At 40.8% G+C, this 22,696-nt stretch overlaps 1 protein-coding gene across 3 annotated transcripts in view; it reads left to right on the top strand.

Annotated features, from left to right (window-relative positions):
- The window catches only part of STAU1 (staufen double-stranded RNA binding protein 1), a 191,496-nt gene that overhangs the window by 34,441 nt on the left and 134,359 nt on the right, over nt 1–22,696 (top strand). For all 3 annotated transcript variants that reach the window (XM_029611241.1, XM_029611239.1, XM_029611238.1), the window contains exon 2: nt 17,198–17,477. In XM_029611241.1, coding sequence (XP_029467101.1) covers nt 17,282–17,477 — 196 coding nt within the window. In that variant the 5' untranslated portion in view covers nt 17,198–17,281. The remainder of the gene's footprint in view (nt 1–17,197; nt 17,478–22,696) is intronic.

The raw sequence follows: 22,696 nt of genomic DNA, 5'->3' as shown, positions 1-22,696 counted from the left end.
GGAAAAGGGTACACAGTGGAGTGCTTCAGGGATCTGTACTTGGACCAGTACTTTGCAATATATTTATAAATGATCTGGAAAGAAATATGAGTGAGATAATCAGATTTGCAGGTGATACAAGCTTATTGTGAAAAAATGCAGGAGGTCCTTGCGAGACTGGAAGATTGGGCATCCACAGGGTAGATGAAATTGATTGTGGACAAGTGCAAGTTGTTTGCATATAGGGAAAAATTACCCATGCTGTAGTTACATAAGTTCCATATTACCAGCTACTACCTAGGAAAAAGATCTAGGCGTCATAGTGATAATACAGTGAAATTGTCGGCTCAGTGTGCTGCGGCAGTCAAAAAAGCAAACAAAATATTAGGAAGGGAATGGTGAATAAAACTGAAAATGTCATAATGCCTCTGTATTGCTACATGGTGAGGTCACACCTTGAGTAATGTGTACAGTTCTAGTCCACTGCATCTCAAAAAAGATATAGTTGCAATGGAGAAGGTACAGAGAAGGGTGACCAAAATGATAAAGGGGATGGAACAGCTTCCCTATGAGGAAAGGCTGAAGAGGTTAGGGCTGTTCAGCTTGGAGAAGAGCTGGCTGAAGGGGGATGTGGTAGAGGTCTTTAAAATCATGAGAGTTTCAGAACGGGTAAATGTGAATCGCTTATTTACTCTTTCGGATAATAGAAGGACTAGGGGGCATTCCATGAAGTTAGTAAGTAGCATATTTAAAACTAATTGGAGAAAATTCTTTTTCACTCAACGCACAATTAAGCTCTAGAATTTGTTGCCAGAGAATGTGGTTAGTGCAGTTAGTGTAGCTGGGTTTAATAAAGGCTTGGAGAAGTTCTTGGAGAAGTCCATTAACTGCTACTGATCAAGTTGATCTTGGGGATTAGCCACTGCTATTACTGGCATCAGAAGCATGGGATCTACTTAGTGTTTGGGTACTTGCCAGGTACTTGTAGCCCGGATTGGCCACTGTTGGAAAAGGATACTGGATTTGATGGACCCTTGGTCTGACCCAGTATGGCAATTACTTATGTCTTATGTTGGGGAAGTGCAGTCGGGGCAGTGGGACATCAGGAAGCCGCGACATACCTGCCGGTGCTTGACGACACACCGGTGTGTCACAACACGCTTGTTGAGAATCACGGATCTAGATTATTTGCTTTGCTCTTTTTGGAAATAGTCCACAAATGAGTGTGGTCGGTTTGTATTTTTTTCAGCCTTGACCAGACCGAGGCAGCTATTCCTTTTCTAGGAGTTGGAGTGGAGCACTCTGGCTACAGGAAGGTGAAGTGGAGGGAGCAGGTGTACCCCATTGGATGAAGGCAAACCCTCAAGGGTATGAGGGCCCAGGGAGTGACTTTAGCTGGTGTAGGAAATCTATCCCATGTTTCTGTGAAATATTGTGTGGGGTCTGCTAGTGTCTTCATGTGGTGTGTCTCTAGCATGCTTGTTTGCCTCATTTCTTATTTTATTGTCTTGTTTTTGTATGTCATTTAGTTCAACTTTACCAGCGTGCATGCTTTCTACTGCCCCTCTCTGTTCTGTGACATTGTTTCCTTTCTTTGCTTTGGGTACAGTCCAGTGTTGCATACAATAAAAAGGCATGTGCTGTCTCTGCATTCCCTGAGTAGTCTGTCATGTTTGCTTTTTCTGTCCTGTGTGTATCCTGCTTGCTTGTTCTTTATTAATCTAGTACTCACTTGTATCTGAGCTTCTTCCCATTCTTTTCTCCTGACTACCCAGAGCATGCAGGAGCGGCCTCTGGAACTGCCGTGCCTCGAGGGCATGATATATGCTTATATTCTTTGGGGTTTGCTCTCCAGGTGCTGCCACCTTATCTGTTGCATTCTATTTTGTCTGTGAGGCATTCTACTTGATCTGCAACAGAAGGGGCATTTATTTATTTAGAATTTTTTATATACCGACATCCGTTTGCACATCGTATCGGTTTACAGATAACTTGACAACTTGTAGGCATTGCCTTTACATGGAACGATAACTATGAGAAAGTAACCATAAAAACTAATAAGTAAACAGAGTAACAATTTGCAAGGATCAGTGACATATGGTCGATATACTGATTAGAAAGCTGGGTAGGTAAAAAGGATATTTACAAGATATTCGACAAATATTGCCTGAAGGAGTAGAGAGAATGAAAAGTGATTTAAGATAGCTTGAAGAGTAGTCAGACTTGGCAGCTGCCAAGAAGTGCAGAGTCATGCATCTGGGGTGCGTTAATCCAAAAGAGCTGTATGTGATGGAGAGTGAAAGACTAATGTGCACGGACTGGGAGAGGGACCTTGGGGTGATAGTGTCAGGAGATCTGAAGGTGGCGAAGCAATGTGACAAGGCAAAGGCTAAAGCCAGAAAGATGTTGGGCTGCACAGAGGGAGGAATAACCAGTAAGAAAAAAGAGGTGATAAGGGCCAGGTAGAGGATTACTGTGTTCAGTTCTGGAGTCCGTATCTCAAAAAGGGTAGAGACAAGACACAGGCAGTCCAGAGAAGGGGACCAAAATGGTGTGGGATCTGTATCGGAAGACTTATGAGGAGAGACTTATGAGGGATCTGAATATGTATCCTCTGGAAGAGAGGAGGTGCAGGGGAGATATGATACAGACCTTCAGATACCTGAAAGGTTTTAATGATGCACATTCCTAGAACATTTTTATAGAAAAGCAAACAGAATTAAGGATCATGATACGAAACTTCAGAGGGGACGACTCAATACCAATGTCAGGAAATATTTCTTCACAGAGATGGTAGTGGATGCCTAGAATGCCCTTCCGGAAAACAAAAACAGCAAATGAATTCAAAAAGGAATGGGATAAACATTGTGGATCTCTAAAGGCTAGAGTTGGAAATTAAGAAAAGGGTGCAAGGGGGTAACTTGTTCAGAACAGCAGGTACTACCTCTAATAGAAGGCATGGGGGATTACTACCCTTAACCAATTAGCTTACATGATTCTGAAGCAACTGCAACATCATTCTCCAGGAGGGGGGAAAAAGGGGGAATTGGATTCAGATGACTTCCAGCTTTGGGCCCTGATTTTTATGGTCCAGGGTACCGATAGGCAGACATTTAGGGAAAAAGCGCAGGATTGCTTCTAAGGTCAAGTCCAAAAGTAAAGCACCTTCAACAGTAGCATTATGTGAATTATCAGTCTGTTCACACTGTAAAAATATTGTTAGCAGTAATTTTGTTATGGGTTTGACAGTTGCTTGGTTTTGATTGTTAATATTACTACCCTTAACACACAGCTTAGGGGTAACTTGCACGAAGCAGTACTTACTGCTCTTAACAGAAACATGGGGGTAACCTGCATGGAGCAGCAGTTACTACCGTAATAAGCTTGATGGGCAGACTGGATGGACCATTTGGCCTTTTTCTGCCATCATTACTATGTTATGTTTTTCTCTCATGCTTGCACTGAACAGCAGAAGACTGCATCTCTTCCAAAGTCAAAAGGAGGGCACTCTGTCACCTCCTGACCAGAAGCACTGGATGTGTAGGTACCCTCCTGCCTCCCCTAACCCTTCCCTCAGAAAGCAGAAAAAATTTAATACTTTTTGCCGCCTCTGCAAAATAAACAGAATATCATTTTTATTTTTTATATGTGTTGTGGTTTTTCCTAGGCTTAGTAATGTGTGCGTGCGCCCATGCTCCCAGGATAGGTTTATATACACTCTGGGTAGATTCAGATAGGGTGTACTTACAAGAGTTATTATGAGAAACGTATGAATTTGGAGGGGGGTGCATTTGTGGCTGTAGGGTCAGGAAATACTCTCTTCAACAATTACTGTGATACACTGCAGTGAAACTTCTCTGAAGTAGTACTGTTTTGCAATTTTCATAAGGCTGTGCATATTCTGGACCAGCTGATTTTTGCCTGATGTAAATAACGATTATGCTGTATCTAGTTTAAAAGTATCTGCAGTTTCATGGTCTGACCATAAACTGATTCGTTTTAAATTTCATATATTTGGTTTGACCTCAAACACTGATTGCATTCATTGACTAAACGTTATGTCCCTTTTGAAAAATTTAAGGATGCATGGATGGAAGTTAAACAAGATATTAACTATGACTCAGTTAATTGTCTAGCTTCTTCATTGATTATTAATTTGATGACTGTTACGGAGCAAACTGCCCTTATAAGGTCTTACCAAACAATCTGTAGGTATGGTCGGGTACCTTGGTGAACATCTGACCTGCAAATATCAAAACATTCCATTAGAAAGGCAGAACATAAGTGGAGAAAAGAGCCCACTCTACAGAATTTAAAACATTTTAGGCAATTGAGAGCTCTTCATCGATGTTTATTTATGCAGGCTAGGAAATCCTATTTTTCCAATAGGTTGTCAGTCTTTTAGCCGTCCATTTTAGTTATTTTCTATTGCAAAAAGTCTTCTTAATCCTATGTAAGCAGTAGGAGAAATGCCCTCCGCCCAAACATTTGTCGATTACTACTGTAGCAAAGCTTTAAGCAGGAAGACCAATAAAGTTCAATTGGGTTTGTATTGACTCTCTCCCTAAACTAGTTAATGGTTGTTGGATTGAGTTTGATACAACCCCCAATTCTGAAATTAAGGGTTTACTATCAGCTTTGGGTCGGTCAATGTGTTTTTTAGATCCTTGCCCAATTTGGTTATTGAATAATCTGAAAGAAGTTTATTAATCCATTGACTTTATTGGTTAAGAAGTCTCTGGCTGAAGGAATTGTACCTGATATTTTGAAACAATCAATTGGTTATCCTATTATTAAAAAGGGAAATCTTCCCTTGGATCAATCTCCCAGTTATCGTCCTATTTCTATTTTGCTATCCCTGGGGAAATTGCTAGAAAAAGTTATGGTTCAATTGAATGATTATCTTCAAGCAAATGTTTGCATCCATTTCAGCGCAGTTTTAGACTGCATCATAGCACTGAAACATTGTTAGTATCTATAAATGATTATTTGTTGTACAAATTGGATTCTAGTGTTGCTGTGACTGCAGATTATCTCAACATTTCTGAAACATTTGATTGTCAAGCATCAGATTTTGCTTGCTAGGTTGCAGCAGTTTGGGATAGGAGGTGGTGGCCATCTTTGGTTTGTGTCCTATCTGTAGAATCTTAGTCACCAAATTAGGACTGGTACTTCTATTTCATCTTGGTTTTCTATTGAGGTTGGGGAACCCACAAGGATCCACTTCGTCTTCTTTTTTGTTTAATATTTATCTTTTACCACTGTGTTTAATTTTGGATTCTTTGAATATTTACTTTCGTTCTTATGCAGACGATTTGAAATTATATTTCCCAGTATCTGCAAATTTAACAGAGACTCTTGATAATTTTTTTGTTTCCCTTTAAGCTATTTCTGATTGGCTGAGCAAGAATTATTTACTTTTAAATACATCGGAATCAGAGGTTTATGGATCTCTAGCACAAAAAATCCTATTAATCTTGATTTCCTAGATTTTAAAGGAGGAAGTATTAAATTTGTTGACCAGGTCTGTAATTTGGGGTTTTATTTTGATTCCAACTTTGATTATACACTGTTTGTAAAGACGGTATACAAACACTTTTAAATAAATAAAAATAAATATACTCTGCAACTGAAATCTGTTCTGTCGAAAGGAAATTTCAAATTGAAATTGACATATTCACCCTTTTTTGGACCTTAACTGATTTTCACAGGCTGGTACAATCCTTTATTATGACTTAGGGAATGGCCTCCGCTTTACTGGCATCAGTAGCATGGGATCTTCTTAGTGTTTGGGTACTTGCCAGGTTCTTGTGGCCTGGTTTGGCCTCTGTTGGAAACTGGATGCTGGGCATGATAGACCCTTGGTTTGACCCAGTATGGCAATTTCTTATGCTCTTATGTACTACTGTGGATTATTGCAACTCCCTATATGTTGGGCCGCATAAAGCTAAATTACATGCTTTGCAGATCTTACAAAATTCAGCTGCCCATTTGATTGCAAAGACCCCAATTCAGGAGCATATATTGCCTATTTTGAGGCAATTACATTGGCTGTCAGTAATGCAACGATTAAAGTTTAAAGTTTTAACTTTAGTATATAAAGCTCTTCGAAATAATGCTCCAAGTATTTGTCAGAGCTTTTCCACTGTTACATCCCTTCTAGAATTTTGTGATCTTCTAGTTCGCATTTTCTTGAAGCCCCGATTTTAAAGTGGCGTGTTTGCAATCCACTTGCAGGTGCGCTTTGTCCATAATTGGGGCATCCTTTTGAAATTTGCTTCCTGAGAATCTAAGACTTAAAAAGATTTTAAAGCATTTAGAAAGCAGTTAAAAGTGTTCTGTTTTGTGAGACCTTCCCTTTATAAGATTGTAATGTTTTGATGTTTGCTAAGTTTTTATGATTTTGTAACTGTTTTTTTTCTGCTGTTTTTACTGATTGTAATTTACTTGGCATGATTGTTTCATTATAGGTGAAACATACATATTTTAAATACATTTTCCTGAGCATGTTTCTAACTTTTATTCCTGTGAGAGAGACTAGCATAAAAGAGAAGAGGTGGCATCAAGCAGCTCTAATGGCTTTTCATGGGAAGAAAACAAAAAAAAAGTTTCCCCTCCAGTTGGCAACAATAGGAGATAAGTAGTTAAAGATGGTACTATTGAGGAGGAATACAAGTTATCCTTATTTGCAGATGATGTCGTCTGTACTCTTATCACACTCAGGAATTTTGTTACATACTTTACTTTAGGAAATGGAGAAATTTGAAAGGGTATTGGGCTATAAAATAAATGGAGGAGTCTGAAATAATAAATATTTCAGTACTAGATGCACAAAAGACAGAGATGATATGCAGATTCCCATTTAAAGCAGTGAAGGAGAGGTGAAATATTTGGGGGTACAAATTGGAGTGAGGCTGGACAAATTATTTAGATTTAATTATATGGGTAGAAGAGGAGTGACTTTTCATGGTTTGGTAGAATAGCAATTATAAAAATGATCTGCACTTGGTCCGGTGTCCTTTAATATATTTATAAATGATCTGGAAAGAGGTGCGACGAGTGAGGTGATCAAATTTGTAGATGTCACAATTATTCAGAGTAGCTAAATCACTATGAGAAAAGGCTAAAGAGGTTAAGGCTGTTCAGCTTGAAGAAGAGACGTTACTGTTGCTAGTAATAGCAGTGGCTATTTTCAAAGTCAACTTAATTAATAGCAGGTAATGGACTTCTCCTCCAAGAACGTATCCTATCCTTTTTTAAACCCAGCTACACTAACTGCACTAACCACATCCCCTGGCAACAAATTCCAGAGTTTAATTGTGCGTTGAGTGAAAAAGAACTTTCTCAGATTAGTTTTAAATGTGCCACATGCTAACTTCATAGTGTCCCCTAGTCCTTCTATTGTCCGAAAGACTAAATAACGGATTCACATTTACCTGCTCTAGACCTCTCATGATTTTAAACACCTCTATCATATCTCCCCTCAACCGTCTCTTCTCCAAGCTGAAAAGTCCTAACCTCTTTAGTCTTTCCTCATAGGGGAGCTGTTCCATCCCCTTTATCATTTTGGTTGCCCTTCTCTGTACCTTCTCCAGTGCAACTATATCTTTTTTGAGATGCGGCGACCATAATTGTACACAGTATTCAAGGTGCGGTCTCACCATGGAGCGATACAGAGGCATTATGACATTTTCCGTTTTATTCACCATTCCCTTTCTAATGATTCCCAACATTCTGTTTGCTTTTTTGACTGCTGCAGCACACTGAACCGACTATTGCAATGTGTTATCCACTATGACGCCTAGATCTCTTTCTTGGGTGGTAGCTCCTAATATGGAACCTAACATTGTGTAACGAAAGCATGGGTTATTTTTCCCTATATGCATCACCTTGCACTTATCCACATTAAATTTCATCTGCCATTTGGATGAATCGGTTATTTACTCTTTCAGATAATAGACTAGGACGCACTCCATGAAATTAGCAAGTAGCACGTTTAAAACCAATCTAATCAAAGCACAGTGAAGCTCTGGAATTCATTACCAGAGGATGTGGTTAAGGCAGTTGGTGTAGCTGGGTTTAAAAAAGGCTTGGATAAGTTCTTGGAGGAGAAGTCTATAAACTACGGATGTGCATTCGGCCTGTTTCAGTCACCCTGAAAAACGAAGGAAATTTTCCCGAAATTTCATTTTTCGGGGTTAGTGAACGCTAGCCCCTGTTAGTGTGCACTAACGGGGAGTTAGCACATGCTAACCCTAAATTCAGGTCGGCCAAAAAAAAAAAAAAACGAACCACGGAAAATACGAAATTTCCCACGGTTCCCTGATAACAAAGCTCGAAACAATCTGGCCATCCGATACACATCTCTACTATAAACTGCTTTTAATCCATATCAACTGAAAAGAAGGTTGTTAATATAAACAAAAAACACACTTTGAAATGTTTGTATGCCAATGCCAGAAGTCTAAAAAGAAAGATGGGAGAGTTAGCCTGTATAGCAGTGAATGATGAGATAGATACAATTGGCATCTCAGAGACCTGGTGGAAAGAGGATAACCAATGGGACAGTGCTATATTAGGGTACAAATTATACCGCAATGATAGGGAGGAACAACTTGGTGGGAGTGTAGCACTTTATGTCCAGGAGGGTATAGAATCCAACAGGGTAAAGATCATACAAGAGACTAAATGCTCTGTAGAAACTATATGGGTAGAAATCCCATGTGTTATGGGTAAGAGTATAGTGATAGGAGTATACAATTGTCCACCTGGCCAAAATGATCAGACAGATGGCAAAATGCTAAGAGAGATCAGGGAAGCTAACCAATTTTGTAATGGGAGATTTCAATTACCTCAATATTGACTGGGTAAATGTATCAAGACATGCTAGAGATATAAAATTCCTGGATGGAATAAATGACTGCTTTATGGAGTAATTGGTTCAGGAAGCTTCGAGAGAGGGAGCTATTTTAGATTTAATTCTTAGTGGGATGTAGGGTTTGGTGAGAGGAGGCATATTAAGAGCTACCACCCAGGAAAAGGATCTAGGCATCATAGTGGATTATACATTGGCATCAGCTCAGTATGCTGCAGCAATCACAAAAGCAAACAATGTTACGAATTATTAGGAAGGGAATAGTGAATGAAACTGAAAATATTATAATGCCTCTGTATCGCTCCATGGTGAAGACCGCACCTTGAGTACTGTGTACAATTCTGGTCACTGCATCTGAAAAAAAGATACAATTGCGATGGAAAAGGTACAGAGAAGGGCGACCAAAATGATAAAGGGGATGGAACAGCTTTCCTATGAGGAAAGGCTAAAGAGGTTAGGGCTGTTCAGCTTGGAAAAGAGATGGCTGAGGGGAGGATATCATAGAAGTCTTTAAAATCATGAGTGGTCTAGACCGGGTAAATGAGAATCGGTTATTTACTCTTTCGGATAATAGGACTAGGGGGCACGCCATGAAGTTAGTAAATAGCACATTTAAAACTAATCAGAGAAAATTCTTTTTCACTCAACGCACAATTAAACTCTGGAATTTGTTGCCAGAGGATGTGGTTAGTGCAGTTAGTATAGCTGTGTTTAAAAAAGGATTGGATAAGTTCTTGGAGAAGTCCATTAACTGCTATTAATCAAGTTGACTTTGAGAATAGCCACTGCTACTACTGTGTTTCTCCGATAATAAACCCTACTCCAAAAATAAGCCCTAGCTTTTAAGTGGACGCATGGTTCCACCCTAAGACTTGCCTGACCCCCCCCCCCCCCCCCCCCAAAGACTTACCGAAAGTCCCGGGGGGTAGATGGGGTTGTTAAACAAAAAAAAAAAAACAGAAAACAAAAAAAAAAACACAACCCACCCCAACCCTTCAAATTTAATTCATTTCAACCCTCCCGACCCCCCTCCCAAACTTGACGAAATTCCCTGGTGGTCCAGCGGGGGTCCCGCTCCTACCATGTGACAGAGTTCGGCTAATGGCACCGATAGCCGGTCACATGGAAAGGTCAAAGGGTCATCGGCGCCATTTTGATTACTGGCAGCTGACAGCCCGAGACCCCTGCTGGACCACTAGGGAATTTTGGCAAGTTTTGGGGGGGTTGGGAGGGTGGGTGGGGGATGCAATGAAGTAAATTTGAAGGGTTGGGGTGGGTTTCGAGTATCATTTCGGGGGGGCAGCCGAAATAAAATCGGCCCAGTTGGCCATATGATAGTACCGTGTTTCCCCAAAATAAGACATCCCAAAAAAAAGCCCTAACCATTTTTTCGGAGCTAAAAAAAGAATATAAGACCTGTCTTCTTATCGGAGAAACAAGGTACTAGCCATCAGTAGCATGGATCTACGTAGTGTTTGGGTACTTGCCAGGTACTTGTAGCCTGCATTGGCCACTGTTAGAAACAGGATGCTGGGTTTGATAGACCCTTGGTCTTGACCCAGTATGGCAATATCTTATGTTCTTAATAAGGAATAGCCATTGCTTTTTACCAGCATTAGTAACTTGGGATCTGTTTAATGTTTGGGTCCTTACCAGGTACTTGTGGCTTGGATTGGCCTCTGTTGAAAACAGCATACTAGGCTTGATGGGTCCTTAGTGTGACATATCTTATGTTCTTATGTAATATCTTGCCGATATTTAATTTGTTGCAGATGCTGCCCATAAATATCCCAAAGAATACATTTAAGGGCTAGCAAAGAAAATTGTTCAGATTTATTTGAAAGAGGAAACCACCTAGTGTGGCAGCAGGAGTGCTATATCAGGAGAAAAGCATAGGCTGCTTGAGTGTGCCTTATCTTCTTTAGTATTACGTGGCAGCACAATTATGTGCAATTGTAGATTGACACGAGACGCAAGAAACTAAAAGATTGCGGAATATAGAAAAAGACATGATGGGCACAATAGAAACATAGAAATGACGGCAGAAAAGGACCAAATGGTCCATCCAGTCTGCCCAGCAAGCCTATGATAGCATCTGTCGCACCATACAGGTCAGCCCTATACTTAATTTCCCAGACTGTTAAAGTCAGGGCCCTTGTTGCTGTTTGAGTCCAGTTCCCTATTACCTCTTGGCATTGAAGCAGAGAGCAATGTTGGAATTAATTGAGGGGTTGCCTTGGCTGCGTAGATCTGCCAGATTCTTACTGATGGAGATGCCACTGAACCAGGATTGACATTGGCTATTTGGGACAGAAGGGGATATGCTTTTAGTAGGGGGTAAGAAATAGTTTATGCTTACGCCTATCCATTTTAATAGGGAGTTTAAACCAGGAACTACCTCAGCTGCCTTTGCTAGATGGAAGGAGAGGGAATGTGTCAAATTTGAACAGTTGTGTGAGGGTAAAGGTTTGAAAAAATTTGAACAATTCAAGTTATCTTCAAGTACAACATTTCATGAAGAGGAAGGAGGTGGAGGGAGATCTGATGACCTCTATTTTAGGTTTTTAAGTACAAAAACTCTCGAGTTGCATCTAGGATTTATTCAATTCTGAATGCAGAATTTAAGGATAAGCCAAACTTCCAGGTAGCTTGGGAGCAAGATTTGAGTCAGTCACTGGAGGATAAGGATTGGATTAGTTGCTTTCAACACATGGGTAAGAATTCCATTTCAGCTCATCCAATGAAAAAAAGCTATAAAATTTTGTACCAATGGTACTTGACACCTGATAGATTACATAGGTCGTATCCTACAGTAGAAAGTAAATGTTGGATACAATGTGGAGATAGAGGCACATTCCTACAACGTGTAGTGGCAGCAAGGTGTGTAATTGCATGTAACTGGAGGAAGTCGTTTGTGTGTCTGTTGGATCAAACGCCCCAGGCATTTGCAAAGAATATATTATCTGAAAAAAAAAACCTCACAGTTCTAAAGAGGGACACTATGAAGAGGTTTGAACTAATTTGGCAGCCAGAGGATCACAATGTCTATGCTGTTTGACCTTTGAGGCTTAGAGAAGTTTCAACCATCCACAGCCTGGTTGTCCCATCCCCAGCCAAGCAGGGTTCCACGGTCAAACAAGGTAAAGGTTTTGTGTGTTCCATGATGGAAGATTGGCAAAGTTGCTGACCAAGAGGAGTAGAGGCCTTCCCCTTAACTGCCTCCCTTGCACTTCCCCACCCAGAAAGCTCATAGGAAATAAGTATAAAGGCAAAAGTAAAACACACAAACCTGTTTTTAACTTGAGATTTATTTAAAGTAGTAGGAACCTATGTACATCCCGCTTGGTAGCTTTCTTTACAATTGCTGCTGCTGCTGCTTTCTGTTGCAAGTCAATTTGTGTTGTACATATTGATAGGGGACTATAAAGTTGGTAACTATAGATGCAATTTTCACCAAATCGCCTAGGGGCAAGGTATATGAGTACTTGGAAAATTAAGGGCATGCATGTAGTTTTCTCCCCCTACCAAAATATAGTGCCAGGAATATGGTTTTAAATTCCAGCTAAGAATGTATGTCGTGAAAGTACCTGAATACTTTTATAAACTACTTGGGGTTAAATTGTCAAATGTTGGATCTAGCCGTCTAATTTTGAGACTTAGATGACTAGATTCCTTAGAAAATTGTCTTTTTATGTGGTTTCCCTTACCAAGCATGCAGAGCATAAATATTCACAGTAGGCCTCCAGTCTTTAATTCCACTGTACTGCATGATAAACATTTAATGAATCCGTTTTATTGTTGGCCGAGTAACCAGAGCAGATAGATTTCCCAGTCTGTTCATACTATGGATCTGCTAGATTAGCCCTGAGAAACTTCTCTTCCTTTCCAATTTGAAAGTCTTGAAGCACTATATTTACAAAAAGTCACAGATTGTGCTCAGTGCATTATGCTTGGTTTTATGTAGTACCATGTTCGTGTAAATATTTTGATTTCCCCAGATATAATTAGAAATTGCCTGCCCTCTTTTGCTTATAGTCTGTGAGACTTGCTATAATAATTTACTAAATTGAATATTTTGGACTTTGCTGATTTTTTTTTGGACCTTATTTTCAAAATATTTGTATGGGCTCAAAGTGAACTAAGAATTTAAGACCTGTGTTATTTTTATTTTTCTGTTTGGACTTGTATCCAGTCTTATCAAACCTGTGGGAATGCCCAAAGAAATGTATGAACACATTAAAAATATAGTAAAATACAATATCACAAACATAATATATATAACAAAACAAAATACACTTCATTATAAAGATATTAAATACTAATTTAAAGCAAAATATTAAGTACAGTTCATTAAAAAAAAACCCTCTAAACTCGATTAGATCCTATTCCCTACTCTCACTTGGGAATGGATGCAGTTAAAATCTAATAAATAAAAACATCATTGAATAAATCGCTCACTGTGTTCAACCACACTCAAAATACACCATAAGGTCAGTCGGTATTTCTAGGGTGATTATCTGCATTGAGGTGCCTGTAGATCATATGTACTGAATGCATTTCATATTTTCTGTTCTCTAAGGCACATACCAATAAACCTTGGGTTTCCATAGACTTGAATGAGATGCCTTGGATGGCAAAACATGGTTGAACCCCCATGTAGAATTTAAGGACAAATTTTGGAAGTGCAAATACAGTTGGTTTCAAATTAGTTATCTGCTGGCAAACACTATGCTTAATCTTCCCGCTTACTGGTAGTCCTATATGGGGCAGGTATTTTTTCCAGTCAATAGTATAGCAGCATCCTGTTTGAATCTAATTGAATACTTCTCAACTTATGAGTTATGTCTTGTTATCTAGCACTAATTTACATGCAGTGAGATCAATTAATCATGATTCTCTATCTTTTTTTTTTTTTTTTTCAATTTTCCCTGCAATGAAATTTCCAGCACTATATTGAGAGCCAAGAGCTTCTGTAAAAATGTGATGCATGCTCTAAATCCTACTTGTGCTGTGGTACCTGTATTCATTTATAACAGTTTAATCCTTTGTTATATTTTGGTGAATTTCTAATAAAGGTAACTTATCTAATTCTTGATACAAATTCTACAATTAAAACAAAATTCTAAAAGCATGTGTGGCAAAAGTAGAGCGTAGAACTTTGCTTTGACTGTAGCCTTTTAATCTTTTGTGTCCTTTCGTGGATTACAAACTGGTTAAAAATCAGGAAACAGAGTATTTATTTATTTGTGTGTTTTTATATACCGCGGCACGTTCGGAACATCACCTGGGTTTACTTGTAACAATAATGCAGCAACAGGCTTTACAAATAACACATAGGCGGGATAATATAGAAACAGGGTTTGTACAGTAAACAAATATTGTAACAGGGAGAGACTAACCGGGGGAATTATGTACATTAACGGGGTGGGAGAGTGGCGAGATGAAAGAGGGGGAGGAAGGGGTGGAGGGGGAGGAGAGGGAGAAAGGTGAAGCTGGAGAAAAGATTTCTGAGCTTATATTAGGGGGGCAACAATGGTGTGGGTGGAACTTCGGATGGAGGGTGGGGGCCATCCAATGAGGAGGTGGGGGGGGGGGGGAAAGGAAGGAAAGGTTCAGGTGAATGCTTGTTTAAACAACTTCACTTAAATAACCAATACTCGTTAACTGTACCCAATATTGTAGACGCTTCAGCTTGTGAATGACATTTACCACATTAGAAATTTGACCTTCATAATGGGCATCATCGTTATTGCTTTCGCGTGTTTAAACTCTGCCTTATATTTAATCATGTGGTCAATTCAGTTCATTTTGAGAATTTCTAACCATATTTTTCAAAACATTTTCTTATGCATTTAAAATTGTATCCATACAACTTCTTGTGCAAGAATAAGCACTTATCTTGATTTTACTCGATCCACATCCTTTGCTATCTTGCTATAATTGGCAAGAAGCCGATGACCCGACACTGGACCGTGTTTCGGACTGCAAACAATTTTCTCAGTCCTTTCTCAAGGGTTGAAATTTCTGCGTCAAAAAGAATTAAATCTCATAAATCAACAACTAACTTTCGAGTAATATATTCATTCACAGGACTTACAGGTATTCCATTACGGCGCGGTACCGGATGTCAAAAGCCAAAGAAACGCCGAGTCGCCATTGTGAGACCAGAGCAACATGGATCAAGATTTAAAAGTGGGTGCATACTAACATTGTCCGCAGTAATGGAATACCTGTAAGTCCTGTGAATGAATATATTACTCGAAAGTTAGTTGTTGATTTATGAGATTTAATTCTTTTTGACGCAGAAATTTCAACCCTTGAGAAAGGACTGAGAAAATTGTTTGCAGTCCGAAACACGGTCCAGTGTCGGGTCATCGGCTTCTTGCCAATTATAGCAAGATAGCAAAGGATGTGGATCGAGTAAAATCAAGATAAGTGCTTATTCTTGCACAAGAAGTTGTATGGATACAATTTTAAATGCATAAGAAAATGTTTTGAAAAATATGGTTAAAAATTCTCAAAATGAACTGAATTGACCACATGATTAAATATAAGGCAGAGTTTAAACACGCGAAAGCAATAACGATGATGCCTATTATGAAGGTCAAATTTCTAATGTGGTAAATGTCATTCACAAGCTGAAGCGTCTACAATATTGGGTACAGTTAACGAGTATTGGTTATTTAAGTGAAGTTGTTATTTTCCGATACAGTTGAATCCAAAAACATCGAGTTCTCACTCTGCATTTGGTTGCTTGTTTAAACAGCCATGTCTTGCGATTCTGCTTGAATTTTCTTGGACATGGTTCCTAGCGGAGGAAGAGAGGCATGTTGTTCCAGAGAGAAGGACCTGCAAGGGAGAGGGCACGTTCTCTGGTGGTCACTAGCTTAGTGAGTTTGGGCGAGGGGGTGTGCAGGATTGCAAGGTATTGATTTCTGGTCGGTCTGTCGGTGGTGTGGAAACGGATTAGAGTAGGAATAAATGGTCAATTTTCTCAGTGGAAAAGGGTAGACAGTGGAGTGTCTCAGGGATCTGTACTTGGACCGGTGCTTTTCAATATATTTATAAATGATCTGGAAAGGAAATCGATGAGTGAGGTAATCAGATTTGCAGATGATACAAACGTATTCAGAGTAGTTAAATCACAAGCAGGTTGTGATAAATTGCAGGAGGACCTTGCAAGACTGGAAGATTGGGCATCCAAATGGCAGATCAAATTTAATTTGGACAAGTGCAAGGTGATGCATATAAGGAAAAATAACTCATGCTGTAGTTAAAGGATATTAGGTTCCATATTAGGAGCTACCACCCAGGAAAGAGGTGTCATAGTGGATAATACATTGAAATTGTCAGCTTAGCATGCTGCAGCAGTCAAAAAAGTAAACAATGTTAGGAATTATTATGAAGGGAATGGTGAATAAAATAGAAAATGCCATGATGTCTCTGTATCACTCCATGGTGAAGACAGATTCGTGAATACTGTGTACATTTCTGGTCGCCGCATCTCAAAAAAAGATATAGTTGCACTGGAGAAGGTACAGAGAAGGGCGACCAAAATGATAAAGGGGATGGAACAGCTCCCCTATGAGGAAAGGCTGAAGAGGTTAGGGCTGTTTAGCTTGGAGAAGGGAAAGCTGAGGAGGGATATGATAGAGGTCTATAAAATCATGAGAGGGCTAGATTGGGTAAATGTGAATCGGTTATTTACTGTTTCAGATAATAGAAGGACTGGGGACACTCCAGTTAGCAAGCAGCACATTTAAAATAAATCAGAGAAAATTCTTTTTCACTCAATGCATAATTAAGCTCTGGAATTTTTTGCTAGAGGATGTAGTTAGTGCAGTTAGTGTAGCTGGGTTTAATAAAGGTTTGGATAAGTTCTTAGAGAAGTCCATTAACTGTTATCAACCAAGCTGATTTAGGGAATAGCCACTGCTATTTCTGGCATTAGTAGCATGGGATCTTCTTAGTGTTTGGATACTTGCCAGGTACTTGTAGCCTGGATTGGCCACTGTTGGAAACAGGATGCTGGGCTTGATGGACCCTTGGTCTGAACCAGTATGGCAACTTCTTATGTGCTTATGTTAGCCTGAGAAGATTTTCAATATACTTGCTTTGATCTACTTTACATTTTTAAAGAACAGTAAATATTTCTTTGAGTAGATGTTGCACAGATATAAACTGCAAACATATTAGAAAATGAATAGTTCCTACTTGGTAAAAAAAAAAAAAAGACCATGATGTTTTGCATATTCAGTTGCTGCCTAACAGTAATTATGAGCTTTAAGTAGCCTTTATCTATTTCTTTACATTAACTAAGCATTCCACTGCCTTCTTTTCTAGGTTGACCGTTTAGGTTCCATAGCACTGAATAACCTGCACTGAAAGCTGTTTACCTGCAATAGTTTGCTTTGGTTGGATGTGAAAATGTCTCAAGTTCAGAATACATCTGCAGCTCTCTCTGGGAGCCATATACTGAACAAGAACCAGCAGTCTCCTATTTCCCAGCCTATGCTGAGTATTCCTTCTACTACCAATTTGCTGCCCTCTGAAAATGCAGGTAGACCTATACAGAACTCTGCTTTACCTTCTGCATCTGTTACATCCACCAGTGCAGCTGCAGGTAAGTAAAGCTACTAATAGCTCTTGTTCAGCCTTGTTTCATTCAGTTTAGCAGTGGAATGGGGAAAATGGAAAATATTTGAACTTTTCTATTCAGTTTGGATAAGAAATGACACAGCAATTCGTGCTATATGCTCAGTGCTGGAAAATGTCCAGGTTACCCAAGTGGCTAAAAATTGTTGCCTGGTGGCTCATGTGGCTCATCCAAACCTAAGGGGAGAGACGGCTACTGCCAGCCCAGAGTGTGGTCCAGGGTTGCCTCTTGCCATCAGCTGCGTATAGGTGGTGAGGTGGGGAACCTAGTGGCTGGAGAGAGTGAGGAGGTGTAGAGTTGGAGGCTCTGGTAAGGAGGCATTGGGAGAGTTATGTGAAGGAAGAATAGAAAAAGAAACAGAGGTGAAGGGCAGAGCAAAGGAAAAAATATAAAATTTAGGGGGAAAAGTGGAAAAACAATAGGCAAAACTGAAACCTAACACGATAAGTGCAAAACACCACTTCCTTTCCTTCCTTTCCCCCCACCAAAAATAAGAGTAGGAAGTTGGGTTTTAATTTTTCTCCATCGACAAGCAAGGCTGACATAGCCATGACACATGGGTGAAGTCAGCTGTGCCAAATGGACCCACATCACTAGCTCACAATATGTGGGGAGTTCTGCACTTGCACGCTGTGCCCCTCAGTCTTTTTTTTTTTTTGCTTGAGCTTCTGCAAAGATGTGTTCTCTCTCTCTCTCTCTCTCTCTCTCTCTCTCTCTCTCTGGTACCTTGTACTTCAGAGTTTTTTTTTATTCCAACTCACTTCGAGATGCCTTGCTGCTTCAGCAGCCTCTCAAAAGCACTTTTCAGTGTTACCCAAAAAAGAAAAAAAAAATGTCCAGCCCTAAGGCCACTTCCAGAAGCTTCAAGGACTGTGTATGTGGCCGCAAGATGTCCATAACAGACAGCCATGATGTATGTTACAGATTCCTGGGACCAGACCATGACACAGCCAATTGCTACGACTGTGGCCAGATATCACAGAGGTCCCAGGGCAACAGGGCTTGAAGGATGAAGGAACTTCACAGGTCTCTTCAGGCTCCCTCTGCACAGAGTTGACCAGAAGCTCCTCGAGCAAAGCTACCCACCTGTGGTCCCGGTTCCCAGGTCCACTGTAGGCTAAGGGTCAAACAAGATGCGAAAGAGTCAAGAGTGTCAGAGCCATTGGTGCTGTTGGTGCTGTCAAAGCTTAAGTTGGCTCCGAAGCAGGCATCGCATTGGGTTTTGGTGCCATCAACACACCTGGCTCCAGCCCCATCTGTGCACTTGACGCAAGAACAGACTTTGACAGATGCGGGTGGGTGGGCTGGAGTTGAATCATTGCGCTTGCCTCCCTCTATGTTGACATCCTCATCTCTATTCCCACCTCCTCGATTATGGACTTTGCTTGGAGACTCTGGATTCAATATGTTCCATTGTGTTTCTGGTCTCTGTGACTGTAAATGTAGTTAACACAAGAAAGAGATTCCTTCTGGAGTCCAGTAGGATCTTCATAAGAGGATGTCTGTTTCTCATCTCCAAGTCAGAGGATACAACAGTTTATAGATCATGTAGCTGAATTGGTGAATACTTCTATTGCCTTGTTGGCAGCAAATGACAAGGAAGGTTCCTGTTTACCTCTCCTGTCTAGAACCTCGGTTATGTTCCCTCAAGGGGGAAGTCCATTTCTCCTCCACACTTTAGGTGCTCCCAACCATCCCTCTCTGTGAACAAGTTTAGCCAGTTTGAGAAGGAAGCATGGGACATGACCATCTGGAGAGTGCCCTAGGAGTATTCCCCTCCAAGGCAACTGAGGTGACCGCCCCGATTGTTTTCATTGTCATCAGGGTCATGGATTAGTGTCCTTTCACTTATTCGTTCTTGGGAAGGTTCTATGGGGATTCTGTCATACCCCTTATCTAATCTGCTGGAGCATTCATTTCCAGCTCCTATCGCTGGGCAAAGCGATAGGAGCTGGACCCCTTCAAACCAAATTTGTAAATAAATAAAATAAAAAATTTTTTAAAACCCACAAACATTCCCATACTGAGGTCTTCTGGAAACCCCTTCCAAGCCTGCCGCAGTCATGATTCATTCAATTCAGTGGGATTTACAAATGAGAATGTGGGAGAGTCAGGCCCTCCTGTCTCCCAGTACCAGGAAACTAGATCTTAAATACAGAGTGGAGAAGGATCTGGGGTTTGAAGGGTCCAACTACTACACCAGTCAGTGGTGGTAGAGTCAGCTCTAAAAATGGGATAAAAGGATTAGAATCTTCTCTAACACTCCTCTGGGTAAGGACTCTAGGTTGTTGCACAGCTTCGGGAAAGTGTTCCAGAGCTTGATGCTCGATGCCCGCATTGCGGCCTACTAGTTATACATGGTACAATGCTTGCTTGTCTGCATCAACAAGCTGAAGCTTCTGGTATAGTCTCTTGTTGGGGAGCAGGAAGGGTATTAGCAGGCAGTTCTGGATCAGTGTGTGTGAGTCTCATCTTCTCCGTTCAGTTATGAATCATTTGATAGTGCTGCAATATATTCTGCGGCAGCCATCCGAGCAAGCAGATAGCGTGTTTGAGACCAGCAGCTTGTACGCGGATGACCATGATAAGTTGGCAAACGTCCTGTGTTTGAGTAACATTCTCTTTGGGGATAAGGTCAGGGAAACAGTCGCACAGATAAGAAACGTGCTACCATTCATTCTTTATTAATGGGAGCCAAGAAGCCATTGTCATGTAGGTGTCCTTACTTTGCTTTTAAACACTGCTTCCAGAGACACCCCTTCCACTAATTGCAGTGGCATAATGTACCACCTGCAATGCAACAGACGTTTCCAGCACACAGATGTCCATGTGAGAGAAATCAGCCAAAGATGCCGCAACAGGCCCAACGTAAACCTGGGTCTGGATTTTGATGAAACTCTAACCTCAGGCTGTAGCCCCCTCTGGTAGGAAAAAGATTTCTAGAAGAGTGGTGGAAGATCACCAAGGACAGTTGGGTCCTCTGAATTATGGAATCTGGTTACTGTTTGCTCTCTCCCATGCTCCAGCACTACACCAATGTTTAGCCTTCAATCCTGATTAGTCTTGAGATGAAGTTTCTTCTCAGTCAGCAGACGATAGAATCTGTCCCTTCCAAAGACCTTGACAAGGGGTTCTACTCCCGTTATTTCTTTATCCCCAAGAAGTCAGGGGGATTGAAACCCATCCTGGATTTACAAAGACTGAATAAGAACCTGTTATGGTAGAAGTTCAAAATAAATTTCCTTCACATTATCCTGCCCTTCATTCAAGCAAGAGACTGAATGTGCATTCTGGATCTAAAAGATGTGTATGCTCACATACTAATCCATCAGTCTCATTGAAAATGCCTCATTCATAATGGATTCTTCTCACTGTCAATATGAGGTTCTTCCCTTTGGGCTCTTGGCAGCCCTGAGGGTATTCACGAAGTGCCTATCAGTAGCAGCAGCAGCAGCACACTTTTGTCACCAGAGGATTTGTCTTTCCTTATTTGGATGATTAGCTAGTGATGGGACCTCTCCAAACAGAAGTGTTAGACTCCCTGCAGAAGATGGTCCAGATCCTTAAGTCTCTAGAGTTAATAACTTTGGCAAGTCAAACCTTGTTCCTACCCAAAGAATCAAGTTTATCCAGGGCATAGATAGATTCTCTGGAGAAAAAAAGCATTTATCCTATTGGATTTGGTGTTCTGCCTTTGGACTTTAATCCAGAACTTACTGCAGGAGCAGGTCCCAGACAGAGAAATCTTGGTTGTCCTCTGACATATGGCAGTAGCAGTGTATGTTATCCCCATGACTTGCCTCAACGTGAAAATTCTCCAATGGAGTCTGCATGCTTTGTGGGATCAACTGCTTCAGCCATTGTTGCACCCTGATGGTTACCGCAGAGATGAAAACATCTGTTCTTTAGTGGCTAGCTCCAAAGGTCCTGGAGATAGGTGCTTCTCTCATACTTCTGTCTCATCAGATAATGCTGGCAATGGACGTGTCCATCTGGGGGTGGGGGCTCGCTCGGGCTCTTTCCGAACTCAAGGGATCTGGCCAGCGACTAAAAACCTCAGCTATGAGCCATTTGATAAGCACTGAGTTTTCTTGCGTCGTCTTTAGGGAAAAAGAATTCTGATCCAAACAGACAACCAAATAATAATATTCTGCATGAACAAACAAGGAAGCACAGGGTTGTGGACCCTCTGCCAGGAATCTCTAAGAATCTAAGTTACTTTTTCAGTAAGTGCTCTGCTATGCAATCCTCAGCTTTGGACTCCCCATGTGACATGTCTAATTCAACTCTGCTTGTCAATGGAGAAAGCAAGTTTGCTTATCATAAGCTGAGTTCTCTGCAGACAGCAGGATAAATAGCCGTGCTTAATACCCACCCGCCTCCCGAAGAGTCAACTGTCTAGCTAAATCTGAGCTCTACAATCAACTTAGAGGCTCCTGAGGCAGCGTGCGAAAAGGAACTCCCTTGCATGCTTAATAGAAAACTTTACTGAGCTAGAGAAATAAATCCATTCAGTGCCATCAGATGACATCACCCATGTGTCATGGCTAATTAAGTACTCTTTCCCATTTACTGTAAGCAAACTTGCTTTCTGCTAAGGCAAAAATTCTGACGCCTAAGATTGTCCCCCCGCCCCCCCCCCCCCCCCCCCCCCAAAAAAAAAAATTCACCCCTGTGCTGAGCCAGATATAAAATTTGGTCATGTCTGCATCCACCCCCCACCCTTGTGTCAGTCACCATACCACTGTCCTTTTGAACAAAACCAGTATAAAATCCTGGAAAAAACAACATGGGGCCTGTGTGGTAGTGCTCACAGGCCTATACAAGCCTCACCGCTTCACCTTTCCAGGACAGACTTCTGTTACTATGGGAACATGTGGGAGGCCATCAAAGGGCCTGTGTGCGCTGGTACACAGGGCCCCCTTGTTCAGTTTTCTTCCAGGCATTTTAAAGATGACAGCAGCATAAGAAAGTGGCAGCACCTCCAGAGCCTATGAAAATTTGGCCCAGAGGCTGTTGCCTACATTGCTTATGCCTCAGTCTGGGCTTGCCCATATGTATGCTATTTTTTAATTTTTGACCAGTAGTTTCCTCCTGGTATTTTGGGCTTCATTCTCACTTCGAACCAGCTTCTATTGGGCAATAGCACCTTCTTTCACAGTTATCCTGGGTATTTCCCCAATTTT

This window comes from Rhinatrema bivittatum, chromosome 8 (genome assembly GCF_901001135.1).
Source record: "Rhinatrema bivittatum chromosome 8, aRhiBiv1.1, whole genome shotgun sequence".
Lineage (NCBI taxonomy): Eukaryota > Metazoa > Chordata > Amphibia > Gymnophiona > Rhinatrematidae > Rhinatrema > Rhinatrema bivittatum.
Note: the sequence above shows the minus strand (reverse complement) of the source record. Positions and strands in the feature narration are given on the sequence as shown.